Genomic DNA, 17,879 nt, shown 5'->3' with positions numbered 1-17,879 from the left:
ATGTGTTAATACTCGTCCTCAGGAGATTTAGCTCGGAGGCAATTTTCAAGCAATATATTCTTTCATTAATATTCAGGTCAAGCTCTCACTACACCAGTGGCTCTATTGCACAACAGAGAAATGTGTCATGGTTTTGTCCATTGCTGCATGGCTTGGACACCACCATGGCTGCATCCACGGCCAGTCCAAGACATCTGCTTTGGCATTCTAGTCCCCTTCTGAGTCAGTGACTAGGCAGGGATTACTTGACCTAATTTAATTCTACCCTGGAATGTTTATAAGGCATTTCATCACCCACCCGGTTGTTGTTCTTAGTTGTCCATTTAAACTGGCCCATTTGCCTGACCACAAGGCAATGCCATTGGCTAGGGCCAGGGGTCTTTGAATATCCAGATATTGCTCCCAGAGCGAGAACCAGTTCTTCTGATACTGCCATGCATATTGGTTCTCAAGTTAGCCTATTTTGTAGACTTACCTTGCTTTCTTCAACTACAATTTTTTATTTGATTGCAGATATGGTAGGAGTCCTGACCTTCCATATACGTTTCATTCGGTGGGCCAGGTGACCTTCTTTGTCTCAGTGAGAAGAGAATCAGGAGGTCCGTACCACTCTGAGTGGCTCACATGGAATCTCCAGTCCACTGTCATATAGGCCACCTTCTCATGGGTATTATTTACTTCACCTGAAGTAATTCATAAGTAATTCCCCTTAGCTTGTTCCTAAATGATATAATTTTTACTTCGATTGAAATACCTTTTTGGTATTACCCATCATAATATTTAGATATTTGAAGCCTAAATATACCTAAGATGCCCCCAGTTTCCTTCAGTTTGGGGACTGTTTCTACCAGAGCCCAGGAGAATGTCAGTAGTCATCATTCAAATAGATTATATCTACTCAGAGTATCCAGAGTTTTCCTGTCTAGAATCCTGGTAGCAATCTTAAGGTACCATTATTGAGCCTTTTGCAGAAATTCCAGTCTACATGTTTTTTTTTTTAATTTTTATTTATTATTTATGATAGTCACAGAGAGAGGGAGAGAAAGAGAGACAGGCAGAGGGAGAAGCAGGCTCCATGCACCGGGAGCCCGACGTGGGATTCAATCCTGGGTCTCCAGGATCGCGCCCTGGGCCAAAGGCAGGTGCCAAACCGCTGCGCCACCCAGGGATCCCTACATGGGTTTTAATAGCAGATTTCCATAGAGTGGATGAATGTAAGGCCTCAGAGAGGCTCCATGGGTTATTGCCTGCCTCAGACCTCTCATAGCTTACCCTGTTCAGTCTGTCTTCTAGTCACTTTATGCAAGAGGGCCAACAGAAATAAAGATGTATCTGCCAAATTTCAAATAGTGCTACAGTAATTTTTCTTACAATGGGATGCAGAAGACATGACAGTTTGTCCTTTATCATTTGTAAATTGTTTCTAGTGCTTTATCCAGATTGTTTCCAGAAACTGACTGATGGGGCTGAGCCCTGAATTTCAGCTGGATTAGTTAGCCTCCTTCACCTAGTCACATGGGTCACTAGTTTCCAAACTCTCTCTTGACTTTCTGCTCAGAGAGCAGAGTACCATTTATCACTAACTTTCTTTTGACAGTGGCCTGGACCAAACTATTTTCAACCAGCTTGTGATAATATCCTGGAGAACTCAGGTTTTGTTAATTGGGTCTACCCCATTTGAAGACACACAGTGTCAGACTTTTTCCTTTTTATCGACCTTAAAAGGGAAGCCCTGTTCAAGTCTGTCAAAGCATACCAGCCTTGGGGTGCCTGACTAGTTCAGTGGGTGGAACATGCCACTCTTCATCTTGGGGTTGTAAGTTTGAGCCACACGTTGGCCATGTAAAGAGAACTTAAAATCTTAAACAAACAAACAAACAACAACAACAACAACAAAACAAAAACGGCATACCAACCTCCTTTCTCTTGAAACTCTTTGGGTTTTACCATTTATCATGGTAGAAGCTGGTCGGTGACTTCTTTAGTGACCCCAGGTGGTCAGCGATCAGACTGAAGGCCCCATTTGGCATTATCACAGGCCAGATAGAACTAGTCTAGAGAAAATTAATGAAGGACTAGCACCCCTGCTTCCACTATATTCTTAATCAGAACTAAGAGTTTCATTTACCTTCCTGGGGTCTTGTACTGTTTGATAGTTCCCATAGAGTAAGGTTTAGGCCATTCTTAGGGCTTCTTGTTTTAGTACATCCATCCAATTACAACTAGGCTAAGAAATGACAGCCAAGATCAAGTTCAATCCAGAAAGGACAAGATACTTCATCATGTGTCACGTCCTTTCCAAATATGCATTGAGCCGAAGGAGGTACCATCCACTGATACCAAATTCAGGACTGGGCAAGGAGAGCCTGGCCTTCAAGCCAGTCTTCTTTGTTTCAAATGCCTTAATGGATAGAGTAAATTCAGCAGTCTATATCAGTGCCTTTTGTTTCCATTCCCTATCAGCATCATTGATTTAACTTCTGAGATGAAAGCAGCAGATTTAACAGGGTTCCTTAAGGGAAGCAGCTGCCGGAACTGCAAGATTTCCTTCCTCTCAGCTGGCAATAATGTGCCAGGAAATCTTTCATAGGACTCCTGTTAATATTCATTCTGTGTCTTAAAAGCTACCTAAAGAGAGCTAATAGATTTACCTCTGGCCATGATCTTTCTTCTAAATAGCCCAGATAGTTTTCCCATCAGTGAAACCCAGCATGGCAACTATAAAAGTGTCCCTGTGAATCGCATCTAACCTCCTGCCTTTCCAAAAGGAGAGCCACATGGGAAACCCATGCCCTGGGGGACTCCCCTAATTGTCCTGTCTACCAGAGTTGAATCAGAGAATGTGGTTTGGGTAGGCTTATTTTTATTGATCATGTGGCCAGCCCAAGTTTGCTACTACCCTTAACATAGCTACTTCTTCCAAAGGGCTGTTCAATTTCACAGCAGTGAGAGAAGCAGGCAGCTGGTTCCTCAGCGCAGATTCATACCATCCTAGGCCTTCCCCACTCCAAAAGTGTCACTGATTACATGCCTTCCAGGAACTGCAGCAAATTAGAAGTTAGCATTCACAGACAACATTGTTTTCATGTTTTTCATTCCTATGTCCACTAACCTAAGGGTGCTAGAAGGCATAGATTCCCCAGTTATTGTCTGGTACTTCACAGTAAAGAGCACCAGCTTCTTTCTGTTAAAATTGCTTTATCCAAAATGGTAGACATAAGCCACATGTGGCTATTGAGCACTAGAAACGTAGAGTGTGAACTGAGACGTATTAAAAATATATACTGATTTCAAAGACTTAGGATGTAAAATATCTCTTTAATTGTTACTTTGACTAATGTATAAATCATATTTAGGACATAGTAAGTTAAAAAAGAAAATATAATAGTAAAATTAACTTCACTTGTTTCTTTTAACTTGTTAAAATGTAGCTAAAATTTAAACTGAGAATTATACAGGTGGCTTTCATCTGTGGTTCACATTAGATTTCTTTTATATATAAATTTTTAAAGATTTTATTTATTTATTCATGAGAGACACAGAGAGGGAGGCAGAGACATAGGCAGAGGGAGAAGCAGGCTCTCTCCGGGGAGCCTGATATAGGACTTGATCCCAGAACCCTGAGCCAAAGGCGGATGCTCAACCACTGAGCCATCCTACATTATTACATTTCTATTGGACAGGGATGCAGGATACTCAGTCTTTTCCAGTGTTGCTTGCTTGGGGTTGCAAAGAAGTACTATCAGGATTAAATGCAATGTCCTTCCACATCACAAGTGGACTTTCATGCAACATCCTTCCAAGTACCAAGTGGACTTCAAGAACAGGCATGAAGCTGCTTGCTTTACTTGCTCTAATTTCTCTTTCTGCCAAGTGGTTTCAGTTTCACAGACAATCAACTAAATAGGATATAAGAAATTAATTGTAGGGGATCCCTGGGTGGCGCAGCGGTTTGGCGCCTGCCTTTGGCCCAGGGCGCGATCCTGGAGACCCGGGATCGAATCCCACGTCGGGCTCCCGGTGCATGGAGCCTGCTTCTCCCTCTGCGTATGTCTCTGCCTCTCTCTCTCTCTCTCTCTCTGTGTGTGTGACTGTCATAAATAAATAAAAATTAAAAAAAAAAAAAGAAATTAATTGTATTCTGAGCCACTTTCCCTTCAGTTCTGTTACCCCGGTCTCCTTCAGTTTTATTTCATTAATCACCCATCTGCCAACACAACCAGGGAGAATTCTGTGTCATTCACATTACAATCGTAAGATTTATCCCAGTTATTTTCTGCAGCGCTCTAGCTACCTCAAACCCAGGGGTGAATCAGGATCACACTCTCTTCAAACTTCCTCCCAGAACTTTGGGCCATACTGAGTCTGAAACGATTGGAAAGCCCAGCCAACTTCTGTCACCACCACTGAAATTCAGGGTTATAATCGTCAATCAAACCCTCGACACAGGCTTTAACCTATTGTAAAATTTGCTCAGTCCTGCAGGAGCATGTGTGACAGCCGACACATCAGACACAGCATCTTCATCTCATCAGGAGGCAGGGCATTGGCTGAAGAGCACAGCTGCTTTTACCCTCATCCACAGGTGCCAGGAGTTGCACTGCCAGGGACAAACGTCAAGGCACATATTATCACACTGACACAGAAAAGCCACAGCCTTGATTTCTTACCAAGCTTGTATACATTCTGGTCACGTAGGCCAGAGGCCTTCAGGCCCCACACAGCAACCCCTGTGCAGTAAATGTAGAAAATTCCACGTTCCCCATTTAGCTTAACTATTGTTTTCAAGGAAATGATGCTGAAAGGATCAGCAGCCATTCATCAGCCCGGACCTGATGTTAACCCTCTACTCGCAGTTCTGTGGAAAGATGCAGTTGAAAATAGCGTAGGTGATCACTGAATATCTTAAATCTTAAAAAGATTTTTTTGAGATGAGCAACGGCAGGGGCGGGGAGGGGATGTGTCTCCAAAAGTTTGAAAATAAGTTCTTCAGAAGAGTTAGAAAGGTAGTCAGTGGGGGTAGGGGGTTAAAAAAAAAGAAACGAAGAAACGTCCAGTTATAGGATAAGTACTAGGACTATAACGTATATGACCTCTAGAGCTATGACTGGTACATGATCTACAGAAAAGTTGGGAGGAGAGTAGTTCCTAAGAGTTTTCATCACAAGAGATTTTTTTCCTTTTTTCTTGTATCTATGTGAGATGATAGGTATTAACTAAACCTATTGTGATAATCATTTCACCATATTTGTAAATCAAACCATCATGCTGTATACTTTACACTTACACAGTGATATATGTCAATTGTTTCTTAGTAAAACCAGAGGGAAAAACAAAGTAGATTCTACTTTATTAAACACAGCAGCTAGAATTCTAAAATTCTAGTATTTTTGTAATTTATCTATTCATTACCTCAACTAACAAGCAGCCTTCATTGTAAATGTTCACTGAGAAATTACTTTTTTTACATTTTGAGACGGATTTTTTTCAACACATGGGTCTATATAAGTTAAGAAATTATTTTGTACTTTAGCATTCAGCTGATTTACACACAAAAATTATACAAATTATCCAAACAAACTACACGTTCTTTCTGGAATATAAGCACCAGCATGATTTTCTAAACCATAAGGATGCTACTTTAGCATTTACATAAAAACTTTAATTTCTTGTATATACACTTTTCCCTAAGAATGGAAAATTCAAGGCAAATAATAATTTAGCTTTAAAATTTCCATGGTAGATAAAAAAATTGCCAGTATAAATCAACATCCTTATTAAAGAGTACTGAAAAATCAATTTCCAACTTTTATAAGATTACAATAGTAGTTATGTAATTAGGATCATCAGCTTTTATTTCAGACTTGTTTCCTCAAAATTCAATTGCTTATGCAGGTAAGGTATTTTCCAATAGTTATTTGTTTTTGTGTGTCATGTGAAATTGCCTTACTCTATAATTCCCCCAAAAAACTATTTTACACATTATTACATCAACTTTGATCATCTTTTCATGTTTAGAACCCATTTTAATTTCCATTTCTCATTTTCATATTTTGCAATATACTGTTTATTGAGCCTCTACTTTCACAGACCCAGAATTATTTTTCAAGAGTTTGAGTCAATTCCTTTTGTCTCCTATATTACCATTAAAAATACTTACATAAAGGAGAGCTGTAACAACTTTATAAAATGTCATCTTTTAAACTCTCAGTTTTAGGAACAAAAAAATCCAATTAATTGGCAATCATCTACTGTTACATTCTAAATAAGTGCATTAAATTAAATTGCTCATTAATGAATTTCATAAATTTCTAAATACCATATTTTCCTATAATGAGCACATTTCATTTATCATATTTTTATTAAATGATTTTTCTTTTAAATTTTGGTTTTCTTTTCATGTACATATAATGCATATCTGGAGGATTCTTTAATTTACAACTTTTAAGAGAAAAGTAACAATACCTTTTCAGAACATAATAGGTTAAACAATTTTCTTTAACTTGAAATAAATTCCTGCTGAATTTCATTCATAATTTCAACTCAATCAGTGTACCTGAAAAGTAATTGCATGTAAACTAGAATGTGTGACTACCTTATAGTCTTTCAAATGGGTTACTGTAAAACAGAGTATTATTAAGTGAGGATAACAAAAACCAGGCAGTGTTCTTGAGCTAGACTGTATTTTCCAATTAAGTAACATTAAAATCATAGGAAATAAACATTAAAATTTGTTGTTATGAAAAAGAAAAATCCAGTCAATGATCTTGATATTTTCCCCTTTGACAACATATATTTATACATTTAAACACATAAGAAACCTAGTCTATGAAAATATAAAATATCCCAATAGATTCTTTTTCTCGTTGAATTTATTTTGATGTTCTAGCAATATGTAGACAATACCAAAATGTTCTGCTTTTCCAACAAAACATATTATTTGAGAGCTTCAGATTTCTTAATGGACACATTAATATGATAGAGCAGGATAAATCAGTAAAACTTCAATGGGGGGAAAAAAAAGCAACTCAATCTTTATATGCTTCAGTTACCTTTCCAATACAATAATGGTAACATTTATCACGATAAAGTTTAAGTTATGATTCTGAAATACATGATCTATTCTATGACTAAAGTATTTTCTCATGTTTTTCTTAGGATGATGAGGTAAGGGAAAGTCGATTCAGCTTCACAGCCTATGGAATGGGACCCTGTCTGCAAGCAAAAGATGGTGTGACCCCAAAGGGCCCAAATCATCCTGTCCAGGTAATGCCGAAAAGCCCTGATGAAATGAGGAAGGTTTTTATCGACAGAGCCAAGAAGATTGACACCATCTCTCGAGCCTGTTTCCCATTAGCCTTTTTGATTTTTAATATTTTCTACTGGGTTATCTATAAAATTCTTAGACATGAGGATATTCATCAGCAACAAGATTAAGCCTCTAGGGGCATGCAAGTGCAAATGATCAATTCAAAAGAAAGTTTCTTTGCCATAGGTGTGTGTGTGTGTGTGTGTGTGTGTGTGAGTGTGTGTGTGTGTGTGTGTGGCATACAAATGATGACCATCGTATTAAAATGGTGTATCGGAAGGTACTATGATTTGCTATGCAGAGTCACAAGGTAGATTAAGAATCTTTTACTGAATACAAAAATATGTATTATGAGGATTCTATTTCCTATTAATTTAAGATTATCTGTCCTTTCATAGTATATCATGTAAGTGGAAATATTATTGCCAACGTGTTTGTGTTGTTATATAATATCACATAATAGTACATGTGAAGACTACTTTGAAAATCTTTGGTTTTCAGTTCAATAACATTAAATCTTACAAAAGTAAAATTTGCACAATTAACTTTATAAATGGAGAAAAGTGGAAATGTTGAAGATTTTAAAAATCAGTAGCTTGAGGTTTTAAAATATTTTCTTATGCTGTAGCTACAAAATAGAAAAATAATAAATTAATTCAGTAGAAAACTCAGTAATAAAGGATTGTACATACAAATACTATGAATAAACTTATGTAATTCCAAAAAATTCAAATTATAGAATTAAAACTTATGTACTACCAAAAAAAATTAAAATTAAAATTAAAAAATTTTAGTATTTACAAACTAAATTTAATTGTTTAGAATACAAAATTTCCCTCTTCGGAAATTTAAAACAAATGGTTTAAGAGATCCTATTATACACAAAATCTACTTTGTTAACTTTATATCTCTACGAACGAAGATGGAAGTACTGAAAACAACAGCATTGTTTTTAAATAAGTGTTAAAGCTGCATATTTTGAATTATTGCCAAACACTGCAAAATGCAAGCCAGCACCCTTGTTTTGTTAGATTTTTAATAGCTGCTTAATTGTCTGTACGTAATTATGTTTAATGTTTTGATATAACTGAACAAAGTTCAGTACGATTTTTATATTTTAGCTTAGAATGAGACTTTAAAATTCAATGGGATTATAGTATATACATTTTGATAAAAATGAATTTAATTAAAACAAAACTGGATTTATGAAAGATTTTTTTAATAAAAGTTTTCCCATCAAAGTTATATGGGTTCAAACTCTTAGCTCCCAATGTAACAAGGGAATATTTTAATTCTAACCTATATAAATAAGTCGTTTCTATAAAGTAAGGATGGATTGTTTTTATATTTCTGAATTAGTGATTTCAATATCTGTGCCATTCACTGGTTGTGAATAATTTTAAATAAAATTTTTACTTAAAATTTATCAGCAACCCCAATGGAATTATTTTAACTGCAATGGCTCATTCCATGCAGTGTGATTAAATACAAATATATGATAGAGTTCTTGGTGAAATTAAACCAGACTCCGATTCTTTTTCAGTTTTGCAAATTTTGCATTATTTTTGTCATTATTGTTGTATTTTTAAAAAGCTCTAGAATGCGTTTTAGTAAGTTTAATTATTGGTCAGATTTGCTAAATGGAAACTCAATGTGCCAAATGATTGACAGAGAAAGGTTTAAACATTAAGAAAACAACTCAGATTTAAGAGGAAAAAATAAGCCAGTCTTTGAATCATATGGTATTATTTTCTGAACTTTAATCATTCTCGAACTAAAAGCAAGAACTGCCATTTAAAGTTAAAAGTTTCTCAATGTTACTGAATTTTGGTCCATCCAATTATAGTTTTTAAAAATAACTTTTGAAAAAAGAATTAGTCAGCATTTTTTGCTAGTGAAGGAGCAAACTGTTCTCCTTTATAAAAAATTAAAATACTACTAGGGAAAAAAATCATGTTCAGTATTAAATGAAAATGTCACAAATGGAAGAAATTGTTACTCTTTACTTATTTTGAGGACTGTGAGCCCAAAAGTTGGACAAAGTCTACGTCACTTGGTGTGTATGAATCAAAACCATGAAAATGTATTCTTGTACTAAAGATAAATTAGAGCAAGATGTGTGTTTGTGTTCCCTGAGGATAAGCTGGGTGGTTTGAAGTTATGATAAACTATATTGTCTCAATATGTCTCTGAAATACTTGAATACATTTTTCTGTACTTTACACATCTTATTTCAAAAGTTCTCCATCATTGTTTCAATTAAGTGAATTCTTGCCAGGAGCAAACAGAAATGTAATGGACTTATTCCCCCAAAAGAAATTCACAGATATTTCTCATTTTCATATTTGAGAATGTTAAAAAATGTCTCTTTTATACCTGAGACTTGGAATGTAAAAATACTAGCCACAAGACAATTTGTCAGCAGGAACATTGGTATGGTAAAAATCCCTACCTTAAAAGTATTATACTTTGCTGAGGTATATATGTTTATTATTGTATTACTATACTAAGGAAATACTCTGATGGTTGTGATTCATATGGCAACAATGATAGTATTTGTATGGCTGAAACCAAAATGTTTAAAGGAATGCATCCCCTTGAATGAACACTTGAACAATGAAGATTGTTTAAAACTGGAAAATTACATTGCAATTACCATCTCAAGGTAGTAGTTGTTTGAATAAGCCCTAGGTCAAACCCTAATATTGCACATTAAACCAACGAAAAACTATTCATTGTGAGAAAATTCAAATGTGTACATATCACTAATTACCCACATGCAAGTTGGAATTCTAATACAGACATTCATACAAAACATACATAAATGCTTTGAAATGACCACATTGGAAAGTTTGTAACTTTTGTATGCAGTTTATTGCAATTTTTCTTAGTGTTATGTATCGCAATCATTGAAATTTATGGTTCCATAGCATATGAATTTTTAGGAAACCCTATACCTTAGCATGTATATGACATACTTCTTTCTTCCCCAAACATTAGAATTGAAGCTTAACTATTGTGGGGATCTAGAACTTTTTTTTACTACTTAAAATAGATTCCAGAAGAAGGTAGAAGCAAGAAAGCCAAGGATCTTGATCTCTAACCTTTCCACATTTTTCTTCATGTCAGTTACTCACCTGCAGAACCAACCAACTCCCAGTTGCTGTGTTTAAAAGATTGTATGACTACTTATCTTATTCTATAATTAACTCTTATTCTATGCATATATTCTAATAACATTTACCTTAATTTCGAACTATAAATGCTTTAAAATATCTATTTATCCCTAAAATATTAATACAATGGGCTTATGAATTCCCAGGATCTTACAGAAGACCATGGAAATTTTAGAAAGAAAATGTGAAAAAGTAAGCCAACATATTTAACAGAAGAAAGTTGTTAACTACGTTAGCATTCTGTATGACTGACATTGCTGTGATTTTAAGAGAAAGACAGGTATATATTTCACACTATACATCCCATTTAAATATATATATTTATTCATCTATTCATCTATTCTTAGCATGATATAACTCAACCTGCTAGTCACTTCAGAGGATTGAATATTACATTGGCAGTTAAATTTTCTTTTCATGTATAAAGTTCACATTCCATGACATGGACTCCAGGGAATATGGAAGTTGCCAATATTAAAAGTAGAAAATATTATCATATTAAAAGTAGGAAATTGACAATGCTGATATTCATAGATGTCTCTAACAACAACTATAAAGATGCTTAGAGCACTCTAAAACTGAAACTCTTAGATTGAAAATGTGCCACAGTCCTTAAACCAATCAATCCTTAACAATCTTTGAGGTCATGTATCTTACTCCAAGACAGATTTCACATACTTTGTAATAAAGGTAATAGCAAAACCTCTCAAAATTTATCAGCACAAATGATCTGTGTTTCTCACCTAGTTGATGCTGAACTAGTAAAAAAAAGCAAGCCATTCCATGTATACAGCACATTTAGTCTATCAGTATTCACTGATACTGAGAAAGCAAAGGCTATAAAATAATTAGATGGGTTAAAACAAATTAAAAGAATAAATATGGTTTCTACCACAAAGATTTGCATTTTTATGATCTAGCCAAAGCAAATATAATCAATAGAAAATAGCCTATAAACTAATAGTAATCTTAGTTCACTTAGATTGGTCGAAAATTATCTAGTGACTCAGAGAATATTTTTTTGTATCTCATAATTGCAAGCTTGTCTTTCAAATGCACTCACTATTAAGCACAGTGATTTTTTTGAAGATTTTTGAAAGAGAGAGAGAGTATGAGCAGGGTAAGAGGCAGAGGGAGAAGCAGACTTCCCACTGAACAGGGAGCCTGAACTCTGGGATCATGACCTGAACTGAAGACAGGTGCTTAACCAAATGAGCTATCCAGGCATCCCATTAAGCACAATTATGATAACTACTGTTTTTGGTTAATTTAGGTATTCAGTTTGGGAACTAGATAATTTTATTGCCAATGCTTGACTTCTAAACAGTTACTTGCTATTGTAGAGTATTGACACAGTACACTCAGTTCTGACAGATTATAAACTTACTGGCTTCATGGGCATTACAGAGAAGAATTTAGTTGCAAAGACTGCACATTTTTTTAAGTGACAAATTTTAATGTCTCTTTAAACTGTACCCCAATTACCTTATCTGCTCAAGCAAAATTAAAGGACTCTCTAGTATAGTTTTTCAAATAATTTTGTCAAGACCACTTTATTTAACTGGACTTACCTGAATAATGGGCAATGCAAAGGTCTGACTTGAAGATTAGAATTCTATAAAAGACTAAAATTTTGAATATAATGATAACCAAGTCTTGCTCTCCACAATGCCTTCATAAGTCCTGACTGCATTCTCTGTTTTGGGTCACAATGCCATTCTGAGCAGTGTAGGAATAATCATATCCATCTCTATAATCATCAAATAATCTTTAAGCACACAGTCAACTCTAGTTTCCATGACATACTTAGGCCTCAAAGTGTATCAATTCATTCACTTTGAGATTTTAAAGAGATGCTGAAAGAAGAATTACTGCTTGGCTAACAAGACAATCTGGTGATTTTTAACACAATATTTTAAAAAGTACAACATACATGGACACACAGGATCCCTATTGATTGAATGAAATATCCATTATACCAGTTGCACTTTTAATCCTTTCTAAGAGATGTCTTCCTCAGCAGATACATTGGCTTTCATTTTCTTGTTCAGGTATACCAGGGAGTGGTAAAATATAGCAGTCCCATTTTCTCATTGCTATATAAACTCTTCATTAATAAACAGTGTACACTATGAGTTGTATTGATATAATTAACTTTAAAATTAAACTCTTATCCCAGCCCCTATTCCTCTTTAGAAATATACTGATATTAGAAGTGAACTTCCAAAGGGAGAGGGCTGCTATTCTACTTACTTAAAAAAAAGCAAAGTGATGCTTATTTTTTCCATTATAAAGATGCTTAGGCCTGTGCATAAAATATAACTCCCTAGAACTTGAAAATAACAAGGGCCGGGAAAATATTCTGAAGAAGCATCTCTCAGAAATTAGACCAGATGAAAGAGAAATCTTGAGCTAGTAGCAAAGATCCTCTTACTCATTCTTTTTCTTTGACACTTTCCATGTTAACGCTGCCTTCATTTCTTTCATTTTCCATCTCTTATGCACAAATGCATTCATATACAAGCATATATATACACACACTCTTATAGATTGTCAGTGGAATAAATTCCTTTGAATTAGAAATGCAAAGGAAGTCAACATTTCTGGACAAAAGTTAATAATTTTGTGATATGCTTTCAATATAAATGATTCTTGGTGGGAATTATGAGCAGTGCAGTCATTTGATTTGTCCATCTCTTAAAGATGGAAGCATAATACTTTGCCTCAGCAGAACATGAATAAAGCTATATGGGTTAAAATTTTCTCCAATTATTAACAAGAGAAGTCTAAAACACTACTTGGACTATCTTTGAAGAATGACCAAGTATTTGTCAAACCGTTTTTCCAAAAGACAACTAGTAATAATCAGTAATGCTGGATGATTTCATAATGTCTTAAACATTTTTCTCAGTATTTTTCATGGTTCAGTCATAAGCAAAATAAAAGGAGAATTTTAGATGTGATAGTGTACTGTTTTAAAAAACTAATGATTCTGATTAGACTCTGATTCTGTACATCAAAATTCCCTTATGCATTTTTAAAAATATATACAGGCTGAGGCTCAACACAGAAGATTATAATTCAATCACTGACTAAACAAATATTTGTCAAGCACTTCTATGTACCTGCCATTGTTCTAAGTGCTGAATTCAGTGTGTTTGGAGTAAGACATGAAAATCTGAATTATTGGTAAAGTTCCACAAATGAGAACAATTGATGTGAACATACATAAACCTATTGTTCTAAGACTAGATTTAAATCTAAATTTCTTTAATTTTTCTTTCTTCAAATTCATTTTCACTCTCAATTACATCCTTAAAGTTAAAAAATAAACCTGTAAAGTGTTTCAGATCAACTTCCCTCCCAATGTCTGAATCTTCCCACCATTACATTCCTGATACAAATTTATTCACATTCTTCCAAAATTCTTCAGTAACACGTAGCTCATTACTCTGAAAGCAGCCTGTCCCATTGTGACATAGATCTAAATGATAAAAGAAAGCTTATATTTGTTAAGAAATGACTTTACTTTGTAAATTGCAAATAAGTCTACTCCATTCCCTAGAGACAGGGATTCGTTTATTTTTTCATATCTTTTGTCTACATTTAGGCTCAGTCAGTACCATTTTCTCAACCCCTTATAACTGGCTTTATTCTTTTTTAAGCCATTTATAAACACTATTTATTAAACAATGATGAGACATTTTCAGGTTTATAACATAATGAAATATAAAGTTAAAGTTAATTGTCTATATAGATAAGTAGAAATTGACCCAAATTTCTATGGAAATTATTTGCAGCAACTGTAAACATCTCACTGAACACAGCAATCCTATTAAGTCCCTAAAAATATATTTCATTATACAAAGATATTACATAAAACTCTCCAAAATGACCTGAATTTAAAAAAACTATCAGCCAAATGTAAATCATATTTTTAGTGTAAAGCTATAATAAAAATATAATGGATTAAGTTGTTTCATTTCAATAGTTGATTTTTCTCTTGAGGCAGCTTTTGCGATGGTGCCTTCAGGCAGCCCCACTAGCACACACATTATCCAGCCTGGCTTGTTAATGTGAACAAAGAGAAAGGAGTTGTGGGTTAAAGGCCAGAAAACGATTCAGATATAAGACTGCGTTTAAACATGCTTAAATAATTTTGCACTCCTTCACTTTCATCTCTATGAATTATGCAATAGTCATTCCTTAATTCCTTAAATTTATATTTTAGAGTATGACAGATGATAATACTGGGGGGAATAGAGTGAAGTAGCCCACCATTTTATGAATATTATAGAATATGCTGTGGAAAACAAAAGAAAAAGAAAATGTGCCATATATTTTCAATGTGCCATCTTAATATCACATACAGTGACTTTATTATTAGTGAGCCAACATGTTTAAAAGACTACCAAAAAAAAACAGTATTGCTATTTTATGGTGTTAACTATTTTTCTGTAGATTCAAAACATGTCTTCCTAGGTCTGATGTCTGTCTGTCTTCCTGTCCAGATGATGTCATATTTTTTTCAGAAAATTATGCTGAAAATATATTTAAAAATGTATGCATGATTTTATCAACTTGTTTCTCATGATACTGTCTTTAGTTCAATTTTGCAACTAAAATTCTTCAGTCAGAGTCATTAACTCATGTACGGTGTGTGGTATTTATCATGTAACTGTAGATAATTTGATCAAAAACAATAAAAGTTAACACTTTTCAAGAATGTGGATACCTCTTTTGTTCCATTTTTATGAAGATCAAATTTTATCAAAGGGTCACGTTGTCTTCCTGATAAAAGTCATACTAGATTCCTGTTCTGAATGAAACTATCACATCTAGGTCACAAGCCCAGTGATATATCATTCAGTGAAGCTTTAATATATGCCTTCCATTACAGGAAAAATATGATAAAGGTAACAGTGAATGGAGCTTTTCTACTCAGAATAGAGAGATGTGTTACTATCTAGAAAAATGATTTGACATTACCATATTTATAACTTTTGTTTATTTGAAAGCCTTTTCCTCTAAATATGTTTATTGAATAAACCACTTATACCTCACTACTCCAAAAGGACCATTTCAGAATAGAACATTGGTGTTTTGTTTTTCTTTTTTTAATCCAGAAATTTTTTCCTCTACATAGAAGACTGAAATTTAGTGATAATATGATAGTAAAGAAATGAGGAAAATTAATGTATAAAAAAATCCAAGAAAATATTGCAGTATGGTTTATAACTAGTTTATAACTAGTCTCATTTTTGGAGCACCTATAATTTATATGTAACTGTATTTTATAGAATCTCATATATTTATTAGCTGCACAAGGTTGAGGAACATTGATAGATTGAAAAGTCCTTGCTCAATTGATATTATGATTTTCCTTGATGGGTTGACCTTCACTACACACTTGAGTTGTTCTTGAATAGTCATATAACGTTAGCAGATTTTTTACTGAAATGCTTCCATAGAATCAAGGCAATGACCTCTGTAAGTACAAGTGATAGATGCTCAACAAAATGAACATGAATAAGCATAGTGTGACTATAGTTTATCGGTAAACTGATTTTTTAAAAAACCAATGTGTACTACCACGTTTTAAAATATTTTCATTATTCTCATTATATCTACCATTTTCGATACCACTAAATTGGTTGTTTTTCTCCAGGTATTTCATCACAATTTATTCTTGCTGACTGTGGCTTTCTTCTTTGAGAAGCTTATTTTCTAAATATATTTTTTGTAATTTTGTACAGTTACATTTTTAATTACCCGTCCTTGGAAGTCTTAAACAGAAATGGAGCCATCATTACTGAACGATAGTATACTAAATAGCAGATACTTTGCTTTTCTGTTTCCTAATTTTTGAGTCCATGTGTTGTCTTATTAAGTTACCTTAGTAGATGTTCTTTACGCAACAGTGGACTGCTCTAAAAAATTCACTGGGGCACATGGTTGACTGGAAGCTGTTATCTCTGGCTGGTCCCTTTGTTCTCCTAATCATCATCAGCAGATCTTTTTGAGTCTTTACTGATTAGGCCATGAAAATCTCAAGGGGTGGCAAACAGGAAAGCTTCTTCCAAGTTCAGGAGCAAAGCAAGGAAGGAAATAACATCTGCAGGAACCATGTGTCATGGACAAGAGGCTTATTTCATATATAGTTTATACTATTTCTAGGTAATCAATAATCTCTAAATAAGACTCATTCTTGTATAAAATTATGGAGTTTAGATTCAAATGTTGCATATAGCAAATTAAAATATTTTTTCCAGTTCCAGCTATTTGTCTTTATGCCTTTTTGAATGAAAAAAAAATAATGAGAAAAGGATTGTATATTCTTTATAATCTAATTTGAATCTCTATAATCAGAACCCAACTGAATTGGTTATGTTCGAGATCATGTTTCCATATTGTCTGTGAAAGTTAACTAATGAAAAAAGATGTTACTTTATATCATAAAGAAATACATCTAGAGATGCTGTGTTCATATGACTTATTTACCTAATAGAAAATGTAATTTATTTTCTAAAACTTTAAAAAGTAATATTAATGTGATAGCATTTAACATTGTGAGCATATTTTCATGGACTGTTACATTGGTATTTTTATGTTAAACGTGCATACATTTTAGTATGTGTTATATTTTACATTCTTAAGCAACAAAGTCTGATGAGCTCATATGCCATTATTAGCATGTTTAAATCCCTAAATTATTAAAAAGTTAGATCTTATGACTCAGAAATATAATTACAAAATATAAAAAGTAATATACAATTATCTATTTTAATATAATTATTCTGTTATTTCCTAAGTGAGACGGCACAAATCCCTTTGGTACCTTCAGTAAGCATTTTAACTACTAACTCAGTACATACTGAAAGATTTTCACAAAATAAATCACAAGCAGTAATATGCTATACGCTACATACCCTTAGTTTCCAGCAAATCCCTCAAATTGCCTAAAGAACCATTATTCATACTCATAATTGGAGTTTTTTCAATTACCTATAAGTTAAAATTTTAGATCACATTCATAAGGTATCTAAGGCTATTATATTTTCACAGATTATACATTCTTTTCTAATAAATGTAAGCCACTCTGGGCCTAAACCACAAGATGGCTCCCTCTCATTGGTCAGAATATTTCAAATGTCATTTAAAATGATAAGGCTGATTTCACTAATGATTGAGGGCAATATTTAGGCATAAGAAGTATATTACAGTTTTAAGAAATTATACAAGTCAGTGTAATTCTTCTGTTTAACATCTTTAAATAGGGTTTTGAGGGATAACCTCCTCCTAACCATTATTATACCAGTGATAAAATGGAGCCTAAAAATATAAGGCAATTGTGCTTAATGTCACTGTTGAACTATGGAAGCCAACACCACTAT

At 33.9% G+C, this 17,879-nt stretch overlaps 1 protein-coding gene across 7 annotated transcripts in view; it reads left to right on the top strand.

The window, feature by feature from the left end:
- GLRA3 (glycine receptor alpha 3) overlaps nucleotides 1-17,879 on the top strand; it is a 207,014-nt gene that overhangs the window by 166,875 nt on the left and 22,260 nt on the right. For 3 of the 7 annotated variants that reach the window (XM_072796032.1, XM_072796034.1, XM_072796033.1), the window contains one exon: nucleotides 7,159-7,951. In XM_072796032.1, coding sequence (XP_072652133.1) covers nucleotides 7,159-7,437 — 279 coding nt within the window. In that variant the 3' untranslated portion in view covers nucleotides 7,438-7,951. Of the gene's footprint in view, nucleotides 1-7,158; nucleotides 7,958-17,879 lie in introns of those variants that run through there. The other 4 variants (XM_072796031.1, XM_072796035.1, XM_072796036.1 and 1 more) reach the window with 3 other exon arrangements.

Source organism: Canis lupus, chromosome 24 (genome assembly GCF_048164855.1).
Source record: "Canis lupus baileyi chromosome 24, mCanLup2.hap1, whole genome shotgun sequence".
Classification (NCBI taxonomy): Eukaryota; Metazoa; Chordata; class Mammalia; order Carnivora; family Canidae; genus Canis; species Canis lupus.
This window is presented reverse-complemented; position numbering and strand designations above follow the sequence as displayed.